Raw genomic sequence first — 22,410 nt, forward strand, 5'->3', positions numbered from 1 at the left:
TATTTTTCCCAAACTGCTTTCTCTTGTGAGCTGGCTTAACCTGATGAACTGTATCAATCTGGTTCTCATTTCTGCAACCAATTTGTTTTCTAAACTCCATACAGCCAGTTGCATAAACAAATACTTATTATAACCACAGAAGCAGCTGCCTCAGTTTCTGCTGTAACCAGCCATTTACAGGTGATTCATTTGCTCAGGCATTTTTTTTCCCACATGCTAAAGTTTAGCTGTAAGAAACAGAGGCCATAGGTTATAAAGTTTTGTGAGGAAACAACAGAGAAATGAAGGTATTGCTCACAACACACTTCAGTCTGGTGCTCACACAGGTACCAGTGAGGGGGTTTTTCTATCTATAAATCAGACAATTGTAGGGACACACCACTGTGGTCTACAGGAAGGTACATCATTTATTTACTATTTTTAGCTTTATTTTTATGTGTACATCTGTACACTTCAACCAGATTCACAAAATGTAAAACTTGTGTTGTCAGAGTATTTCATACAGAGGTTGACACATAGCTTCATGATTACTTAGAAGAACATGCAATAAGCTACAGAAAGTTTATGAAAATATTTTAATAGAAAATTTCAGTTAAATAAATTGCACAAGAAATCATGTTTAACTTGCAAGTTCTGTTTATAAGCTGCTATGAGACATTTCCTACTACCAAAAATAAAATAAATATAAATAATTACCTAAGATTCTTTAAATCTTACAATTGGACAACTGTTCCACTGTGTCTGCATTCTAAAGAATGGAAGTGGAAATTGTGCAGAAGAATGTTTTACTTTAAATAGTTGTCCAACTGTTATTGCTGTTTTTCAGAGAACCTGAAAGCATGCAATGAAAACTTCAAAGACAGCTGAATGCACATATTAAGGTTGTTAACACAATTAAAATGCAAAAGATAACTACAAAAGTTTCTCAAAATGTTGTGGTTTGTTTGTTTTAGGGGTTTTTTAAATATGTACATAGAGAACTGTACACAAACAGGGAAATAAAAAAGTTGCTTAAAAATGAAATAGAGTAGTATACAGTATTTACAACTTAAATGCCATCCCTTTTTTAACTGGGGCTAAACTATTACATGAGCATGCAGTACACCCACTCAAAACAAGTACCTTTTGCACACTATAACAGAGTCCTGTACAAAGCATAAATCAACTAAATGTTAAGTCACTCTTCTCCATCACAGTTGTTGCTATCTTTGAGCTTCATAACTTTGCCTAGGTCACAACACTTTAGCTTAGGCAACTTCACAAAGTGAAGCTATGAACATCTATTTCTAATACAAGTTTGAAGAATGCATTCTGTCAACAAGACAGTTTATGGTGAGACACCAACAGTGTTCTGTTGTTTAAGTCATGCTTGGTGAAAAGCTGTACTGAAGGTGCACAAGTCTGTCAGTGGACTAATGGATATTTTTTACCTTTGTCATTTTTAAAGATTTTTAAATTCCCGTTTTCCTCTCCTCCTATTTGTTCAGCCAAATCCAAATGATTATAACACTTGTATTTGTAAAGCTTATAGTACAACTGTTAAAGTTATGAATACAGATGCTAAATACTTTTTCTAACTGTAAAATAGGTATTTATTCTTAGTGGCCACTGTAAGCACTTATTAAGAATTATGTGCTATTCTATATATTGTCACAGTCAAAAGTTTAGTTCTATAGATACCTGATTATCCTCTAAAACACCCAAAATATTAAGGACCTTCAGAACTCCATTATCTGTATAAAATTTAGGCACATTTCAAACAAGCAATACCTCTAGCCAAGTAATGCTAAAAGGTTTTAGATTTTTAGCTCCCATATACCTTATATTGGTGGATAATTCAAAATGGATTTTACAGTGTTGATACTAAATTTCTCAAGTAAGCCTAGAGAGTTAGGTCTCAAATCAAAAGGAATGCCATTTGTATCAATCAAGTATTGTTTATTTCACTGAAAATATTTCACTCTTCAGTATTTACTTTGCCTTAGAGTTGGTGTTTTGGTCCACAGAAGCAGCACAAAAGGACATATTGTCCATTCCCTTCAACAGCTATCAAATCCTGCTAGCATTCATGCAGTAGCTTCCTAAAGTCTTCAGTAACTACAAGATGAACAATCAGAAGTGACAAAATGCACGTTCCTGAAAGAAAAATATTTCTTTAGATCATTATTTTAGAGCGCAATTGTTTTTATACCTGCTACACTGGGAGAACACCCCAAGCAGTAATACATCTTCACAGGCTTTGAGATGTCCTTGTGATTACATTTAGAATTAATGCACAGCCTGAATTTCACGTCTAACTTCAGGCACAATTGTGGGAAACAGCAGAAACAGCATGCTTCAGGATATAATCTATCACAATTTTAGGATATCAAATGTATGTACTCAGGTTGAATTCTACTTTCTATGATAATTTCATTTCCCCAAAATTATGTGCAGCTTCATACACCAGTTAATGAACCCAGATGAAGATTTCACTGCTGTAACAGAGAATACTTTTCCCACTGACTTTAAAGGTTGTGATGGTGGTGACCAATGTCTCCACCAAATATCTGACCACTAGCCCAAGACAAATGTTCAGCTCTGTTAAATTCATCTCTACTCAAAGAATATTTACTACTTCAGCTGAGGATTAGAACAGTCTTTCCACCTGGGGCTGCTCCCAATCTAAAGACCAAAAAAAAGTTATAAATTAAAAGGTATCCCATCAATATGCTGGTGCAATGGTATGTTAAATTTTGGTAACTCTGAAAAAAGGTTCTGCTTTAGCATTTTTGTGTATTTAATACTCCATCATAATTTATGAACAACATTCAGAATTTCATTTTGTCTCAAATTACATGGGATTAGATTGGTTATTAGGATGACAACTGTGACCTATCTCCATGTTTTTTCCCCTTAACTGAAATACCCATATGATAAAACCCCTATTTCTAGAAACAGAAGAGCAACTGAAAAGCATCTCAGGTTCACAATTGCATTTCTGGGCCCTATTAGAGTCACAGACTTTCTGGGGCGGGAGGCTAACTTATTAACCCACAATACTACACCAAGCAATACTATTGTGTCTATTCATTTGGAATTATACATATGTGATGTTGAATGGCTGTGTACAAAAACATCCAGTTTAATATGCTCATGATATAAATACTTAGATTTAATGCAGGCAATGCATTATTAAAATATGCCTAGTGCACGAAATACATAAATTAAAACAAAAAGACCCAGTTCTTATAGTTATTAGAACTCAGACTCCATTACAGTTCCTCATTATATATGTGCTCCCCACAACAGAACTCAAATACAAATTGTAAGCTAAATAAATATTAATGTACAATATGTTGTGACAGCAACACTATTTTCTTTATCAAAATCAAAACAATGTGCTTCAAAAATAGAAAGCTACTTTAGACAAGTTTAGACAAGCTTCACATCCATGCTGAATGTTCAAAACTGGTTAAATTATTGGTTTCTTCAAAAAAAATGCCAACAGCAAGTCTTGACTAGCCACAACACACAGCTTAGTTTCATAAATTCAAAATTACCCAGAAATTTAAGGACAATAATTTTTGGAACCTTTTTTTCCTGAAACATAGCTGCAGGTTTTGACTCAAAACAGAATTTGTGATCTGGGGAATAAGTCAAGCCAATCAGAGCAACGCCAAATGCTCCTCAGCTGCTTCCCAAGAAGAGAAGCCAAAGAGCAACCACCTCCAGTATATGCCTACAGAGATTGTGGAAGCTCAGTTGAATGCCAGAGTCAAGGTCAGAGAGGTCATCTCCAAGGGGAATCTCCAAGCTCATCTGCTACTGACCTCCAAACTCCATTATCTCCAAGGAAATAATACTAATTAAACAATATTTGGGTCACTTAAGAAAGCTTTGGGTCAACAGAACTTGGTTCTATGTGTGATTTTGGCTGCCTAGACACCTGTTGGAAGAACAATACAGCATCCCACATGTTATCCATCAGGTTCCTGGAGTATGTAGAGGATAGATTTGGAATAAAGATGGTTAGATGTGCCAATCAAGGATGGGGCATTGCTGGACTTGCTACTTACAAGCCAAGGAAACCTGCTTTGTAAAATTCCAATCAGGGACAGCCTCAGCTGCCATGGTCACAGTACTGGGATCCTGCTGAGCATGCTGAAGGTCAGTGTTAAAACAAACATTTTAGACTTATAAGAGCAAACTTCACTACGCTCATAGCCCATGGGAAGGGTTGCTAAGGAGGATAAAGTACTGGGAGTTCTTCACCAACAGTCTCCTGGAAACACTAAACCAGCTCATCCCCTTTAAGGTCAGCAAAGAGGCAGAGCAAGAGACCTCCTTGGTTTAACTGTGAACCTCTGAATTTGCTCAAATCCAGAAGAGAAGTGTACCAGAGATGGAAAAGCAGAAAAATACACACTGAGAACTAAAAGGACATTGATAGGATGTACAGAGAACTTTAGGAAGTTCAACAAGGACAAGGGTAACATCTTGCACCTGGCAAAACACAATGCAGGAGTGCAGCACGGGCTGGGATGGACCTGTCTGAGGAGCAGCTCTGTGGAAAGGGATCTGGGGGTCCTGGTGAACAAGCAGCTCCATGTGAGTGAGCAGTGTGCTGTTATGGCAAAGGAAGCCAACAGGATCATTGACATGATGGATGGACTAGATCGACAAGAGCATCACCAGCGGAGTTAAAATCACCATTATCTCACTCAGCCACCTGACAGGCCACATCTGCAATAATGGGTTCTCTGTGTCTAGCTTTGGTCCCTGACATGCAAAAAACACACAAAACCATGGACAGGCTGGAAAGACTCCAGAGAAAGGCCACAGGGATAATCAAAGGTCTGGGAAGCCTGACATATGAGGAAAAACAAAGAACTCGGCTGATTCTGCCTTGAAGAAAGAAGGCTTAAGGGAGCCTTTATCAACATATTCCAATTTTTAAAGGGAGGTTGGAAAGAAGAGACTCCCTTTTTACAAGCAGTCACATGGAAAAGATGAGGGGTAATGTATACAAATTACTTTGTGATATTCCAGTTGGACACTGGAATAATGCCATTGGAACAAAATCACAGGGAAGTGTTGGACTCCCCAGTACTGGACACTTTAAAGACTTGGTGCTGGGCTACCTTGTCTAGACCATGCTATTGACAGGAAAGGTTGGACCAGACCATGGCTGAGGTCCCCTCCAACCTGGTATTTTACAATTCTATGATCATACTGATAAATCAAAAGTGTGTGGAATGTTTAAATCTTTGATAGCAGCAGCTCCTAAAAAAACCAGTAGCTTTTCCTCATTAAATAATATATTCAGTACTCCCCCTTCTTCCAAATATTAAACTGTGTTGATGCATTATTTGTTCTGCACAGTGCAGAATGTGCACTTTGATACAATCCAGAGACAGGCAGAGCTGATTGAAGATAGTGCTAAAACATCTGTGTGGACAACACTGCATTGTCCAAGGGTGAACCAGGGTACCATCAGTGCCATTCACACACAAGATTCCTTTGTAGCTTCATTAAGAGGGGAAGGGGGAGGGGAGGCTAGCTAAAGTAATTCTATTTTCTATTGGAAAAGCTATTTCAGTTGTTAGCAAGTGTCAGGTATAAAACACACTCCACAAAGCCACCATTCACTCATTCAAATATACATATATACACAGACACACACACAAACACTGACTAAAGCACCTTATGCTTAACAACACTGTTTCTAGGGATATGGAATGAAAGTTCCAAGTTTTGCAGACAGAAGGCCACTTACACTCTCTTTCACTGCTGGAGTTATTAAGCAGTACGTTCATGCTGTGATCAAAGAACACTTCACAGACAAACTTTTCATCATTATAAACTCCTCACAACAAACAGCTGAAAACAAACTTCTGTCAAATAAAGCCTTGTCCCTGTTAGGCCACTTAAGCATTACATTATCTGCCTGTCCCCTCTTGCCAGGCAATAATGCCATACAACGCAGAGAGAGCTAAACACACAACAACATTCTAAAAGTGAATACAAGTACCTATGCAATAAAAAATTATTTGGAGAAAGGTAGCTTAAAACCTGCAAAGATGCCTCCTTGTCCAAGGGGGAGAGTTACAACAGCAACAACTTCATTGGCACAGTAATTAAAATGAAGAATGAAGTTCATCAATACAAACACATGTATCTCATCAGTTGGCAGCAGCCTGCTGTAGTTTAGCTTAGTGAAAGACAGCCAGCCATTGGCCAGTGGCAGCATAATAGCCTCCTACAAAAATTAAGAATTGAGATTAAAAATTAAGAATTTGGAACATGTGAATAAGTTTCAGTGTGAGACAAAGGCATGAGACAATCTAAATTACTGAACACAGCGAGTGCTTCGTGATGCGTTTGGTTTTGATCCAGACAAGCATTTCCAGGTTGTCAAATAAAATGTTTTAAACTCTGTTGAACAAGACACTGTATCAAGTAACCAAATTAATCAGAAATAATCAAAGTAGAACAAGAATGAAGATGTGACAATTTTTTTTAAATCCTCTCACCTAAACATATGTGTAACAAGGCACATTAGGAAAAATATCTTCAATCACTTTATTATTCAATTTGACTTAAATACCTGAAACCAGTTTTCTCACAATTTAAGACAATGGGGGAAAGTTTCAATTGCTTGTTACAGATGTCATAATTTCATTGTCTATTAAAGTGCAATGGTCATGTGCCAAAAATTATAAGCAAAAAGTAAAAGACAAAAGACAAAAAAACAAACCACAGGAAAGTTTTTGAAGACATTCAAAAACAGTGACAGTATATGTATTCAGCCACATTTTTGAAGCAATTAAAAGTAAAAATAACACTGAAAATATTTACAAACCTATACTTTAACTTGTTCCCTGCAAAGCCCATAACTTTGTATGTTTTCCAAACAAGACTTTGATGCTTTTAAAGAAAACAAATACTATTAGCATTCCTAGCACTTCAAAGAAATGTGGAATAAGATAAAGGCAGACATGTTAGTTCATTATATTTTAAAGTACTAAGCAATGACTGGATTGCAAGTTATATTTTAAACATATTCTTTTAGGTGTGCAGTAGGTGCCAGTGTTTGTGACAGTCCTGAAAGTCTTTTTGACATCATAACAGCAAAACCTTTGAGTGATTTATTCCCCGTCATCATTAAGAGACAACTGCTGAAAAGCATTAAGCTGAAAAAAGATGTAAAAGATTCCTCATTCTTCACAGAACTTTATGCCCTTTTAATTTTGTATTTCATAAATAATTAGTCATTAGACTTAATTTCTCTTTACTCCAAACACTCACATTTATGACATTCACATGCACAACACCACTCAGTCCCTTTTAAACTAGAAAAGCACAAACCACTAAAAGCTAAGTATTTGAAAGTTCTAGGTATCTTGACCTTTCCAAAGATACAAAGTGTTCAGAAACAAGGTAGTAAATACATTAGTGCTGCCCCACTTACAAATTTTTGGAGTACGGTAACTATTTTATTACACTTAATATTTTTGTTCAGTAGAAAACCAAGACATCATATTGTTAACCCTTTCCATTTTCCTCATAGGTTTCCTCTGACAGTTTGTTGTATTTGTGTTTTCCTTACAGAATGCATGTAGGGGTAAGGGTCCTACCAGCGCTTAATTAAATATAGGGAGTTCATTTGCAATGAGCACCCTTTCTCTGAGGTTTGCAGAAGGGCTGGTAGCCATGTGTATGCTTAAGACAAAGTAATTTCAAGGAAAACAACAGTTTAAGATTTGTTTGTACATACACAATGGCTTGTACTTAATAACCTTCATATAGTCACCCTAAACTCCTGATTTCTGACAGGCTAAAATCACAAAGAAATGTGCCAAGGAACGAAACTGCCACGAGCCATTCTTCACACAGTGCTAATTATATCAGGGTTGTTAAAGCTGTGGTTCTTGAACCCCATCAAAATTAATCTACATTTTGAAACAGATCTAACAGTTGTTTTGAATGCTGAACAAGAACATTCAGCATTCAGAGAGATTCTTCTAACACACAAAAGTCAGTTATCTTGCTATTTCACCTGAATTCAAGGAGAATTGTGCACATTCACAGAATTCTTCTACATTCCAGAGCTTACCCAGCCACCTGCTCAGAATTAAACCCCAAGTTTGGCACACGGAGCAGCTTTCAGGACGGCCCCTCTGTTTCCTTCCAAGGTGATAAGGACAGTGATGCCACCACCAAGCAGGGACCTGCCTGGCAGCTGCTGGAGGTGCTCCATCTCCATCCCTGGATCTCACAGGGATCCCCCCGGCCCGCGATGGAGGCACGTTAAGGCGCAGTGCAGGAGTGCAGCAGTTCCAACACTAGAGGACAGCCTGCTCATTTGACTGAGCCTCGATATTTGTAGTGCACTTTCCACATAGCTTCCTTCCTCTTGCACCAGAATTCGAGTTCATAAACTGATGAATCCACTGTCAGGACGCTTCTCTTCAGATTGAAGACATTTTTCTCCCCCCTTTCTACATGAGCTTCAAAGCGTTGCAAGAATTCTTGAAAATGAGATAATTAATGTCAGTACTGTCTGTCCAACACCAAAGACGAGAGCTTCTAGGGGAGCCATGTTCTTTCCTGCTACTCTGTAAATTCCAGCTACTGCAGCACCTAAGGATCACAAGGAAAACAATGATCAAACCACAGAAAAAGCCAAGGTTGAAATATGTGACAAATTATCTACTCTATGTGACAGCTATTTATAGAACATTACCAAACACTGCATTGCTTCATGGCATTACACAATTACCAGCCTTGCTTGTATTTTTACAGTTATATATATCCTTCAAGAATGATTTTCCCAATTGAACCAGATCAACTTTTCCATCATCAGTTTAAGAAAATCAAATCTTGTTGTTTCCCTTTACACATCTTCAAAATTTTTTTAACATTTTTTGCCTTGTGCCAGTTTGAAAAGGTAGCAAGACAGTCCTCTAAAAATTGACCAGGTCTGAAGAGTGGTTTAATACTGCTTGTATAGGCAGGGAGAAGACAAGAACAATAAAGCTGCTAGTGTCAACAAAACAATTGCAAACACACATTGACCAGCTTCATTTAATATTTCAGCTGAATAAACTGGTGATACTAAATGAGTTTATTTCAACTTAAAGTACTGAATTGTTAACAGTTGTTTAGTAAATCCAGCAAAACATGAAAAAGGCCAAAGTATTGCAGTGTTTGCCATAAATGTGTATGAGAGGAAATTTCTAACCAATACAATTAGAATTTGAGCTATAGCACATAAAAAGATTCCGAACTCAACAGATCATTTTTCTTGTACATTTGTGTGCAAATTCACATTTGAAATATAATCTAAAGAGGCCAGAACCAACCTCAACCAAACCCAAAACTTAATTGTAGACCTTCAGTATGTATTGTCTCAGATGTTATCTAGTCATAATTAAATGCTTTCAGAGATCACACAGGCTCTTTCAGGCTCAAAGAGAACTGAAAAGTCATCACAATTTTTTATATAATATAAATATAAATATAAATATAAATATAAATATAAATATAAATATAAATATAAATATGCAAGATTTAAACTAAAAATGGGACTTTTTTTTTGGTTTTGCACAGTTACTAACAGGAATAGTCTGCTGGAGTGATCAAAAATCCATCAGTGACACAGAAATACATTGAGTCACAACAGATTTTCTGAAAGTACAACCAGCATCTGAATCATCTGACATCTTCAACAAGTAACACCTCAGTTTCACAACAGCTTTAGGAAGAGTAGAATTCAGTCATGACTGTGGCCATAACAGTACTTACAAACACTATTATTCACACTGTTAGGCAATTTTTTGGTTATTTTTATTGTTGTGGGTTTTTTTTAAACATATTCTGTAAAGTATATTTTGCCTGAAATATCTCACCAGAAGGCTAGCCTTATGATATTTCACTCAGCTACCTTTCATAAGCTTTTCCATTTGTTCCTTGGCTAGCTGCTGTCAAAACTTGAAAGAGATCCATTAGACTGAGCCCACTACTGACATTAAAATTATTTTTCAGATTGAACTCTCAAAGCGAATTCAAATTGGCCAAAAAAGTATACCAGAATTGTCACTACTAGATCAGTAACAGAAATTTTGGGCTTTAAGAAAACACTGAGATACTCTGGGAAGTATCCAGAATAAAGCAATAAAAATTTGGTAGTTTGCTAATTATGTATTATTACACAAATAACACTGTGCAGTACAACCTGTAATGCATAATCCAGCACAGATGGTATGGAGCCAAAAGTATGTACAATAGGCTGCCAATGAGGGAAATGAGAATTGTTACCAAAAAGGAGTGTGCTGGCGAAGAGGAGGAAGGACAGGCCCTTCTGGATCAAATACAGCTAAAATCCTTGCCTTAAGCTGCCTGGTGTTTATATATTCTTGTCTGGCTTGGTGGGGTATTTTTGGTTGTTGCTTTGTGGGTTTGTTTTTATTAGGGTTTCAGGGTTTTTTTGTTTTTTTTTTTTTACTGTATTCCCTTCTGATTAGTAATTTTTCAATACCTTTTAAAATTTTATTTAATACCTAATTTAATTTTAATTTTTTAATTTCCATGACTTTTCAAAGCTAAGAAACAGAGGAGTCTCCTGCTTTTCTATATGCTGCTAAAAAGGTTCCAGAACATTAGAAAGTTTGAAAGATCTTCCTGACCAAAATTAAACTTACATTTTGCAATAGTCTATGCTGCCTTCATTCTCCTACACAAACAATGCAGAACACTGGAAATGCAAAGTGGAAATTGAAGTCAGTTGGCTATTTCAATTTCTTAAGCACTGGACCAGGCATATTCAAATAGCTGATATTTCAACTTGCATCTCTCAGTTTGCAGCATAATAGCTATTAAAACTCCTCTTTAATATTTGATCACCATAATTTGCCTTCAAAAGCTCCCCACAGAATTTCTATCAGTATGAAACAACCGAGTTCTGGCCAGAAACAAAAAATGCTTCAAGGTGAAAGTAGTTGCCTAAGCAAGCTGCAATGCTCTGTGCAAAACCTTTGGGAACAGCATAACAAGTCTATAGTCTAAGCTTGGAGAAGTTCTCAGATGAATCTGCACACAAACAGGATTGCTCACGTGCTAAATGCTTTGATCTGCAAAACTGGATGCCAAAAATACAACTGTGTTGCTCCTTTTTTTATGCAAAGATAAAAGACACAGAGTACTTTCATTTGAGAGACACTGATCCTGAAACCTCCCCACCACAGAAAGCTGTGAAAGTCTCTGCTTGGATCTTTCAACACCACATTTCCTATCTCAGTTCTTCAGAAATGCTCCTGCATGGCTGACCTTGTAACAGGCCACTGCCATTTTAATCCTAAGACAAAAATCAGCATAACATATAACATAAGGCACTCAAGTAGTTCCAACTTATCTTAGCAAAAAAAAAAAAAAATCCAACCTCCCCCAAAAAATAGCTATACTGAACCATACTGTGTTAACTGGTGGAAATTCTAAGATGAGAAATCTGTAGCAATTAAAACAACATTTTGAGGAAAGTTTTAGTGAAACTTCTCATACATTTGCATTTTTATTTAGCCTTGAAAAACAATAGTCAGGAATGTCTTTCAGCAGCAATAAGAAATAATCTGACACAAATCCTCTATGAATGAGTAGTGATACCACTATTCTGATAACCTGGGCAGAACACAGGAAAACCAAAGTGAAAGGTGGGAAGTTTTGCCTTCAGACTATATGGGGGTTGCTAGTATTAAGGTGCCTAACTCGAAAGGTCTGTGAGGGTAAGGAAATCTTTTCTGCAACACTGAAGATTTTTGGGCAGAAACTACTGCTCAGTTAACATAGGCACCATTCAACACATGGTTTTTAATGCTGAGAACTCCTTACCAGCACTGCTGCAGGCAAGAGTGTGCTTCTTTCCTGAAAAAATAGCATTCACTATTTTTCCCCCCACAAGAGAAAACTCACCATGCTCCTACTTGCTTGGGAAAGCTACTGTAGTCTATTTATAAATTTGATAAACAAAGCTGGATATGATAAAACCAAAGAATGACTACAGTATCCTAGAGGTTTTATGGCCCGTGTTTCAGTGCTGACATAGATAACAGAATTTCTTGGGAAAGATGGAAAAGCAGCATCTGATACAATAACTCTAGATGAGGACAGATGAGCAACATTTCCTCAAAACATTGTTGGCAACAAATTCATGTTGTATTTGGTCAGGTGTAAGCCTTCCACATTTCACTACATAACACACTCCTACTTTCTGCAATGTTTTAAATATGAGTGTGGTTTTTAACAACAGCTCTGTGAACCTTTGGGCTTTAACAGAGAAAATTGTTGCATCTATCTGAGGATACAATGTCAAGAAATAATGAAAAAATGTATTTTGAGTGGTGGCCATTCATGTAATTCCATAAGAAACTCTGTAACACATGCCCTTGCCAAACAGTATTCCACCTAGAACATCAGCAAAGCTTAATTTTTCTTTTTTGGGAGGTGAGGAGAAGCCACTCTATAACTATTGTAAAAATCCTTAATAAACAATTAACAATTAACTAAGAAAAGCAGTTTGGTCTTTTTTTTTTTTTTTAAGTTAGATGTAAAATAAGAAAGAAACCCCCCCCCCCAAAAAAAAAAAACAAAACACCCAAAAAACAAAAACAAAACAAAACAAAAAAAAAAAAAAAAAACAGAAAACAAAAAAAAAAAAAACAAACAAGAACAAAAGGCAGACTTACTGGTTATCATTGCTCCAGTTACAGAACCCAGAAATCCAATGCTGACCACAATGACAGATATCAGCCTCCCCTGCCTATGCCTCTGCAGCATCACAAACATTAACACTCCCACAGCACCATGGACAAAGAGAGAGGAGAAGAGAGCCCAGAGGAAAACCCAGTACCACATCTCTGAAAGAAAGCAGTCAAATAAAGGGTTAATGTTTTTAAGATAAGAACTTCATAAGTAAGAAACTTTAAAACATTGCAAACAATCAACAGTAGGAGAAAATCAATACTGATTTCCATTTTAAAAGTGATACATGTGACACTATCAGCACATGCTCAAGACTCTTTCCTCATTTCAGCAGTCTGTCATAAAGGACTAGCTGAATTGCATTAAAAATTATGAAAAGGATTTTGGCAAAAATATTAATTCAGATTTTTTTTACAGGTAGCCATAATTCCTTAGATGGCTTCATTAAATAGTGTTGACTGCAATTTCATAGTGGGCATTGTAATTGCTTCTGTCAAATGAAATATTCTGACATAAAGACTGAAGGAGGAAAAAGTCAAGAACTGGTTTGGGGTTTGTTTGGGTTCTGAGTTTTTGTTTTGGGGCAGGTGTGGATCTTTTGTTGTTTCCCAATCCCCCACACTCACAAATAAGAGACAGCATCAGGTAACATCAGATGGGAGAACTGAGATTAAAGACTTTAGCTTATCTACACCCAGGAGCTGTAATAGAGTGCTCCATCAAAGTGGCTTCAAAAGTGCAAATAAAAACGTTATCATTTTAACAAGAAATTTTAACACATCTAACTCCTTGCTTCTAATTCCTTAGTAGAGAACTTCAGAGAGAGGCAGTGACTATTATTTGAATTACCAAAAAGGGCGTCAGATCATGAGAATGTTTGGAGCACAAACATTTCTTTGAAGAATGGCAGACATGATGAGCACCTTCAAAGAAAAGAGCTGGAACCCTGGAACCATCAATGGAGCTACACAATAACTCAAGAAACTTTCTCACTTGCTGTCAACTTTCTAAAAACATTCTACAAATCAAAAGGGTGAGTAAATAAAAGAAAAAAAATCCCTTTTAAGTGAGCTACAGTGGGTATGTATCATTACAGAACTTAGCAAATTAGGGTACATATTCCATAATCCCATGACACTGTCATTAATTCAGCTTTTGCTGCAGTTCCCCTCAAAAATAGAACAAAACAAAAAACCCCAGCTTCCTTACAAAAGCAAGATACTTATTGCTTATGAGGCAAGCCTGTATTAAAGTAGCTTGACTCATATCAACTATTTGAGGAAAAAAATACAACCCAATTAGCTAACTTTAAAAATACTGAGCAGCACAAAACATACTGTGAAAAGATGCTGAGAAAAAAAAATGTTGCTACACAATAACCACAGCCCTGGGAGTCCATTGTCAGTAGGATATGTATATAGATAGCACAGATAGAGAGTTTAAGCTTTTTATTTAGCAGTACTTTGGGAGTTGCTCAACCCTTCCCCTTTCACACAATGAAAATCTGTCTGCCCAAGGACGTACAGCTCCTCTAAATCATGAAAGACAAAAGACTCCCTTAAAAGAGCAGCAAGGAAGGTGGCTGGCAAATCCACATCCAATGAATTCTTCAACTGTAGTTCAAGCTTTTCCTTCTGAGTGCCTGGGTACATGTGTCCACATCCTGAGGGTGGCTCAGAGCAGCTCTCATCAGATCCTCCATCCCTTCACCCCTGGCCCCAAGATGGGTGTCAAAAATCTTGGCAAAAGGATAATGACCATGGTACTCTGTTCCACTAAATTAATGTCTCGTCATTCTCAGAAGCCACTGTGAAAGAACAGTGGCAGGAGTGTCAGGCAGTCACTCCACAAACTTCCTTACTAAAATGAAGAAAGACTGGCTGACCTAATCTGTGGGAAGGGAACCTTTCCTGCTGTCCTAACAGGCCTGGTCCATTACTAGCACAGCCTGGGTATTTCCATTGCTTTATTCAAGTGGCAGCACATAAACAAAAGGATTAACCAAAGATCCACCAATATAGAACATGGCAGCCCTGCCAGACCTACAGTTGGACAACAGGAGGATTTATTAACCAATCTGGACCAAGAAAGTCTGTGGGAATCTGCCACTGCCACACCCCGTAATTTCTACAGGATTTGCTAGGCACTGCATCACCTTTTAGGAAATTGGTGTTTGTAGGCATTGCCAACCTTTAGCAGGTAGAAAAGACAAATGACTTCCAGTCTTAGGAAAACTCACTAGGATGACTGTATTTTTAGAAGAAAATGAAAGCTTATGGGAAGGCAAACTACTCCCCTGTAACTAAGAAACCAAAAATATTTACAAACTCTTACACAACAAAATAGCTCCACAGTGAGCAACGATCTTCGGTCTTATTTACATTCCAAATAAGGCTCAAGGAAAATTAACATCACCCCTCACTTTATATTTAGGGCAGGAGGCTTGAGAATAGAACCAGCACCAAAATGTTCTGTTGGCTAAAGAAATATAAACTTCAGTTCTTTGCTACACACTTTCTCCTCCTACTCTTTAAAAGCAGCAGGCATATTGAAAAAGAAATTAGAGAGCATCCAGAAATATTCTTTGTTTGACACAAAAGCTGCTGGAGCTTTGTTAAACTATGACCTCCCTTCATTAAGACATGATGTATGTCTTAAAACATCATGTAGGAGCTGAAACAGGACAATCACTTCCAAGCACGTTCCCTAGGAAAGGCCAGAAGTTATCCTTTCTTATCCTCCTTTATTTACTCTTTCTATGCCTGCTAGTTCAACACATTTATTTACTTCTGCTTGTAGGGTGAGTGATGAAGCCAGCCAAGTAAGTTGTTTAACAGGGATGAACAAGGTAAGGAGAGAGAGAGAGAGAACTCTTCAAGCAAATCAGGAGACCTTAAGCTCCATTCACCTAGAGGACAGCACAGACACTCTTACCCTGATATGGTGAGGGCAGAGAATTATTTATGTTCTGTAAAATTCAGTATCACCTAACCCCTGAACCACAAAGAGAGATGACTCTCAAAAGCAGTATGTCAGAGTAACACTGAAAGACACAAAGAATAGCTTAGGAATAACACTGAGAGGTGCCACTAAAGAATAGAGAAAGAGAATGAGGACGTCTGAACACAAATGGCCAAGACTTCACTTGTTCAAAAATGACTGAGTAGTCTGATTGCTGAATTGACTTGCACCATCTCTAAGGAAGAGGAAGTGAGACTGAAGTGTCTCAGCTATTTATGTCCTATACACTGACTGATCCTTTAAGCAGCATAAATTTATGTATTGCTACCCTGACAAAAAAAGCACAGTCCAATTTCAGTCTTTGTGCAGCTATTCTAATTAGCTGGCTCTTTTGACAGCATCAGCTGCTGTTACGGAGGTAATGATTTACCTATATCTGTCAGAGAGATTCAAATACTCACCTAGCCTCAGTTCATTTAGTCATGCCCTCAAAGAGATATGAATCGTACAAAATAAAATAAAAAAAAAACCAACAAAATTCTTGCAACTTCTTTTGCTTGACCCTAAAAAAAGTCAGAGTTTACTTTTAAAGTATCCAAGTTACTTGAAGTCACCAAAACACAACATACATTATCAAAACTCCACAGTTCCTAGAGAAACACAGGAACTAGGGCAGGCCCAGTAGTTTACAAGCATAGTGACATTCAGTAAATTGCAAAGATGTCACAGCTCTTCTAACAGGAACAACTAAGATATATTTTTCATGTTTAAAATTCTTAGCGCTTAAACTGAAAAGAAGATTTAAGACAGTGTTTATGCTCCTTTCATCTGGTTTGCCTCAGTTGGGGATTTTTTTCCTACCAGAAAAGCTGCAAACTCAAATACCTTGTAATTAATGCCCAATCACATCAGTTTTAGAGCACTTTGTTAATTTTGGTATTCATATATATCAGATAGATATCATCCATACATTATGCTTACGTACTACAGATAAACATTATATATATATATATATTAGTGTAGGCATACACAACATTAGAGATTGGGAAAAGACTTATGTTACTGTTTAGAATAACATTCATATCACTTCCATCTTAGAAAGACTTGAAGACATCACTCCATCACCAGAAGCAGATAAATGATTTTCAAATATTAGCTATATAATGTATCAATATGCTGTCCTACTGCCACTAAGCTTCAATAAACATGGACTATCTCCTTAGTCCTTCCTCTTCAGCACTCTTCCTCTAGCTCTAATCTTGTTTTGCCAGATGAATAATGATTGCCTACAAGATGTCATAAATCAAAATTGATTACTCCAAAACAAAGTGTCTCTCTCTTTCTCTTTCTATTCTAAGCCCTGTACCCAGCCTACTGCTATCAGTTACAAGTAGTCAAGCAATAAGCACCTGTACTAAGAATACAAAAATACAGATTTAAGTCAACAAGGTAGCACTCACCAAATTTAGAATTAGAAAAACCAGTAATGTTAGATTCCTGTAGCTTATAAACTCAAAGCACTCAGATGAAGTGACAGCTATAATAACTGCAAATGTAACTCAGCTCTTTACATGCTATATTTTTTTCTTCAGCACCAGGTCCTGTCCCTAATTATTGTATTAACTGGTACTTTCAAAGTTATCAACAATACAGTCAAAGCGTTCTTTGGAGATGTTAAGATTTTTGCTGCACTAAGTGGGGAAAAAAAGCACTTTGCTGAGGATCATTTAAATCTCAAATTACAGACTAGTCCTCTCAAGTAACAGCATAGGGGGCAAAGAAAAAAGAAAATCCAGACAATCTGGGAAAAATTAGCACAAGATGGAGCTTAGGAGCTTCTATTAGTAGAAATATTGCCAAGTCCTTTATTGTGGAAGCAGCCTTTAAACAATTTTTATTTTACTGGATACTAATAATGGGATTTTTTCTCTGTTTTCAGTTCAATTTCAGCTGCTATCTGATCTGCTCTAGTAAACCCTAGACTCTAAAACACAACCAGCTCATATAAAGGAGATGTTCTTGGTATTTACTGGAGGATGTAACAAAGAGTGAGGTAACAGCCACCCCACCTCTCCATGACTCCCAAAGCCTTACTTGCACCTCCCAGGAGAGGTCAGGAAGAGAGGAAGCAAGCACCCCATGGTGATGGGCCTGTGTTCAGCTAAAAGGAACAACACCAGCACCTTCAGCTGTTACAGGGTGTGATGGGTATGGCAGCAATGAACTTGTCTGTGGTCTCCTGGGTGTTTGAGGCCACGAACGAAAGACAGGATTTCCTTTTTTTTTTATGTTGAACCTGATTCACATATATGGTGTCAAAATAATCTTTTAGTTTCTCATTAACAGGAAAAAGAACCCACCAAAACTAAGCTATTAGGGTGTGAAGCATTCCTAGCTTAGGCTGGCGTTCATATCAGGACCCTGTTGAAAAATTCAGAAAATTAACATATTTTTAAGAAGGAAGCTGATAACATTTTGCAACATGTTTGTGAACACATAATCAATATGATTTATCTGAAGGAGATAAGTCTTCATTTGTGCAACTTTAAAGTCCAGTTCAGACCACAACATTAAGTCCAAAAGTAGACAGGAGGTAGTCTTGAATATTCATAGAACATGGCATATTAATGATTTTCTTGTCCCAGTATTCTGGGGAAATTTCTCCTTATACCTAACAGTGGTGCAAAAGGGAATGGATTAAGTAGTCAAAGAAGATAAACTCGTTCACAAACCTATTTTCTTGGCAGGGAAAAGAACAGAATTTCTGGTCTTGAGCAAAGTTTACTTTGATAAGGAGTAAGTAAGGGCTCGTAACTAGTTCAGCTTTTTGATAATATCAATGATTATATCAATATATATTCTAACCTGTGGAAAAGATTTTTAAGCCCAGAGCAAGTTTTGGACTGTTGACAGTCCATGAGAACATTCAGGTCAACAGGTTATGGCTGTAAGAGCAAACATCGTTTAAGCACAAAATTAGAAACCGCCACTACAACTGGCAGTGACACATTCCCCAACAACACTACAATGGATAAAAAAGTATTTTTCATATTTTTAAGCTAAAAAGAAAATACATTCCACATTAAAAATACCTTATGCAAGCCCTTATCTTATTGAAAAGCACTGAGAAGTGAGCTGATATTAACTCTCAGCACTGAATTTCATAGAAACGCCTATGCTGCACAATGATCTAATAAGAAAAACTTTATAGAGGATGTGTGGCACAAAGTAAAGTGAAATCCATTGTGAACTTTTTCCTTTAAGAGTACAAGTTTTTAAATAGGTATGTTAAAGTAACTACTCAGGAAGTGAACTGTGTTTAGTGTGTCACCACACTAATACCTGGAAACTCTAATTATCAGACACACGCTACAAAGTTCATAGACCAGATAAATATGAAAAGGTTAACCTTTTTTATTACACTAAGATGCATCCTGAAAGTTAAAAGAGCAATAAAGATAATCACTTTCTGTTTGCTACAGCTTCAACTTCAGTTACACTTCTATTTTCATCCCACTTCTACTTCCATCACACATCTTCCACCTCTAAAAGATTAAAAAAGAAAACAGAATATATCTATTAACCATTAATATAGAGTGCAAAAAGGTGACATAATACTCTTTCATAAATATTAGATTATTTCCATAACTGTTTAAAACCTACTCCTACTCAACATTTTCCACTAATCTGTCACCAGCTAATACACCCCTACAACGGAGCAGAAAGAATTTACTCAGTTACATCTCTGCTATTGACACCCAATCCTGTTTGTTCAGAGCTGGAAGCTTACGCTTTTCTTTACACAAGGACAGAATAAGAGCAGATACCCCTCTCCACTGTATGCCTTGGGTCTCACAGTAGTCCACACCCATTTTTAGCCTGAGACCGAGCAGAAAAAAGCCAGTTCTGGCCAAGAGCCAGCCAAAGCTCCCCTCTCCTAAAAGAGGATGAAGGACCTGACTCTACTTCGGTTCACATTATTTCTTTTGTAACAGCTGAGTCTTTAAGAATCCCAGATGTTTAAGACTACAACTACTTGTCAGAAAACAGCTGTCACCTCATTCACTCCCACAGGTCTCATTACCCACAGGTGTACTCAGGGGTAGTGGGGGAAGTCTCTGATTCTCCACACTCAAAACTTTGTGGTTTTCTAGTTGGTTTTTTATAGCTCTCTGTCAAATGCCAATGAGCATATACCCACAAGGGGAAAAAATAAAATAAAAACCCAACCACCTCCACAAACACACTCCAGCCTTCCATACGCATTTATACACTCACACACTTTCTACGATCCTTCACTCACGCACAGGTACTCATCACTTCACTCGCATACACACACACCCTATGCCATCAGCCTTATTTTATTATACATGGGCATAAAGAAGTGAGGGAGCACATCCCCCACGGTCATGTCCTTTGCACGGGCAGGCACCGCAGACACCGGGCACACACCCCAGCCCAAGCAGCACCTCACACAGACCCCGCCTGACTCCCGGACCCCACAGCAGGCACAGACACACAGACACAGACACCCGATGTACCTGCTCCCAGAACACGCATGCAGGCACCCGGAGAGACCCGGGAACACCAACACCAGCCCTCCCTCTGCGCAGCACACAGGGAGACCACCGCCACCGCCCGCCCTCCATTGTGCGGCGGCCCCGCAGCGCGGCCCGCCGTGCCCCGTTACCCGTGAGGCTGCGGAGGACGGTGCCGTGAGCCCACAGGCTCAGCACTTGCTGCACCGACAGGTTGATCATGGAGTTGTCCCCCGCTTCCACCTTCATGGTGCCGCCGCCGGACGGGGTCCGGCAGCCGCCGGGCCGCGGGGCGGGAGGGAGACGGCGGCGAGGAGCGGCAGGGCGGGGAGGCGGCCGAGGGAGCTCCGCGCCGCGGAGGAGACATCGAGGACGGAGTGGGGGAGGCGGCGGCCGGGGGAGCCGGGCGGTCTCGGGGGAGGAGGGGAGCCGGCCGCTGGCGCTTCCCTGCCGCTCAGGGGCAGGGCCAGGCGGCGGAGCCCATCATCACCATCATCATCATCACCATCATCATCACCATCATCATCATCTCCGCCTCCTCCATCAGCAGCGGCCGCCGCCGCCTCGCCGGCGGCATCGTCACTCCGGTCACCGGCATCACCTGGAGCGAGGGCGGGGCGGCCGCGGGCCGTGCCTAGGCGGGCGGCTCCATGCGGGAGCAGCGGCGGCAGCGGGGCGGCTCCCGGCGCCAGAGGCGGCCGGAGGGGAGGGAAGGGAGCGGCGGGAACGGGAGCGGGGCAGCGGGAGCGGGAGCGGGGCAGCGGGAGCGGGAGCGGGGCAGCGGGAGGGCGGCCCCGCGCAGGCGCGGCGGGAGGAGCCGGGGGCGCGGGCTCCTCCCTCCAAACGGAGAGCCAGCGTTCGGAATCACGATTTGAGTCAAAGAGGGCGGGAAAGACTGGGAATGCCGTGGGCCCCCAAAGAAACTTGCCTTAGCAAGAAGTGTATCAAATAAAATCTGCATACACCTATGGGTAGATATAAAGGGGAAAATGAAGTGATAACATTCCATGGTGTTAAAGTATTTAAGTTGATGCTGCTGAGTGCCTTTAAACATCGGAGGAGAGCAAAATGCAGAATCTGAATTCTGATAAGAGCGGTGTTTTCACCTCGCTGCTCGCAGCCTCAGCACACGGAGCTCCAGAGGGCGCGGGCGGATTCAGCTCCACGGCTGCCTCGGCGGGGTCTGGGGACACAGCCCCGGCGGAGCAGGACGGCACCGGGACAGAGGAGCGGACAGCACAGGGGGAGCGCCGCTCGGGAGTGCCGGGGCTGCCGGGGCGCAGGCGACAGCACATGTCGCAGCGGAGGAGCTGCCACCCCGAGCTGCCTTCCCGAGCTGCCACCCCGAGCTGCCCTCCCGAGCTGCCACCCCGAGGCATCATCCCGGCAACGCTGCGTGACGTCCCTGCCCGTCCCTTTGAACCTCGCAGCTCCGCCGTCACTGCGGCCGCAGATTAAAGCCACCGAAAGTCAGAAAACGTCAGAAATCGTGAGCGAATCTTTACTCCGTGCTTTTGCTTTCTTTATGTAATAAAGGAACAGAGCCTTTAAGCTGGAAGCGGCTTCTTGCATGGCACAGTGCTTACCGATGTGAAAGCCAGCAATCATCCCGCATCCATTCTTAAATATGCATCCCTAGGCCACAGGTAGTGTCCACACTTCCTCGCTGGCATTTCTTCAGCAGTGCTTGCTACAATACCTCATAAACATAATTTTATGTCAGCATCCTTTGATGGAAAGGGTTGGAGAGGTAAAGCAATTTATAATAAAATTTGCAATTTATAAATTAAGAGCCAGGACAGATAAATCAGCTCATATCCTGCTTGATGCCAATGACCCGATTTTTTTCAGATAGATTTATGCAGGATGTCTGGTTCAGGGGTGTGCTTCCAAAGCCTTTTGCAGCTGACAGTAGTACTTGGCATTTCTGCAAGTAGGTATTGAGCCAGGCAATGAGAAACTCACAGGGAAGAGCTCCCTAGGGGGCTCTGGGTTTCACTGGTTAAGCATGGCATCTCTGATGGAGAAGGAACTCAGCTGCTGGGCCAGGTCCCTGTCCCATGATCAAGAGAAGGTCCTTTCTCTTCCTCTTCTTATAACCCCACCACTTCACAGCTGTGTAAGTCAGGCCCTAGAGAAAACAGTTCCCTTCATTATACAGTAGTGATTTATT

The 22,410-nt window shown here is 39.7% G+C and overlaps 1 protein-coding gene across 1 annotated transcript; it reads right to left on the bottom strand.

Moving 5' to 3' along the window:
* Positions 1-387: 387 nt before the first annotated feature.
* TMEM170B (transmembrane protein 170B) lies at positions 388-20,806 on the bottom strand. The gene is made up of 3 exons (XM_059472701.1): positions 20,390-20,806; positions 12,723-12,893; positions 388-8,625 (listed from the first exon to the last, which is right to left on the bottom strand). Exons 1-3 carry the CDS (start codon positions 20,484-20,486, stop codon positions 8,495-8,497), a joined length of 399 nt encoding a protein of 132 aa, XP_059328684.1. The 5' UTR covers positions 20,487-20,806; the 3' UTR covers positions 388-8,494.
* Positions 20,807-22,410: the final 1,604 nt, after the last annotated feature.

The sequence above is a fragment of the Ammospiza nelsoni genome, chromosome 1 (genome assembly GCF_027579445.1).
Source record: "Ammospiza nelsoni isolate bAmmNel1 chromosome 1, bAmmNel1.pri, whole genome shotgun sequence".
NCBI classification, from domain to species: Eukaryota; Metazoa; Chordata; class Aves; order Passeriformes; family Passerellidae; genus Ammospiza; species Ammospiza nelsoni.

Excerpts from the sequence above, each read along its gene's own strand:
- TMEM170B (XM_059472701.1), bottom strand. The coding sequence starts at position 20,486 with ATGAAGGTGGAAGCGGGGGACAACTCCATGATCAACCTGTCGGTGCAG. Across the intron at positions 12,894-20,389 it reads CGTCCTCCGCAGCCTCACGG|AGATGTGGTACTGGGTTTTC; the intron begins GTAACGGGGCAC and ends GCTTTCTTTCAG. Across the intron at positions 8,626-12,722 it reads AACTGGAGCAATGATAACCA|GTGCTGCAGTAGCTGGAATT; the intron begins GTAAGTCTGCCT and ends TGTGATCCTTAG.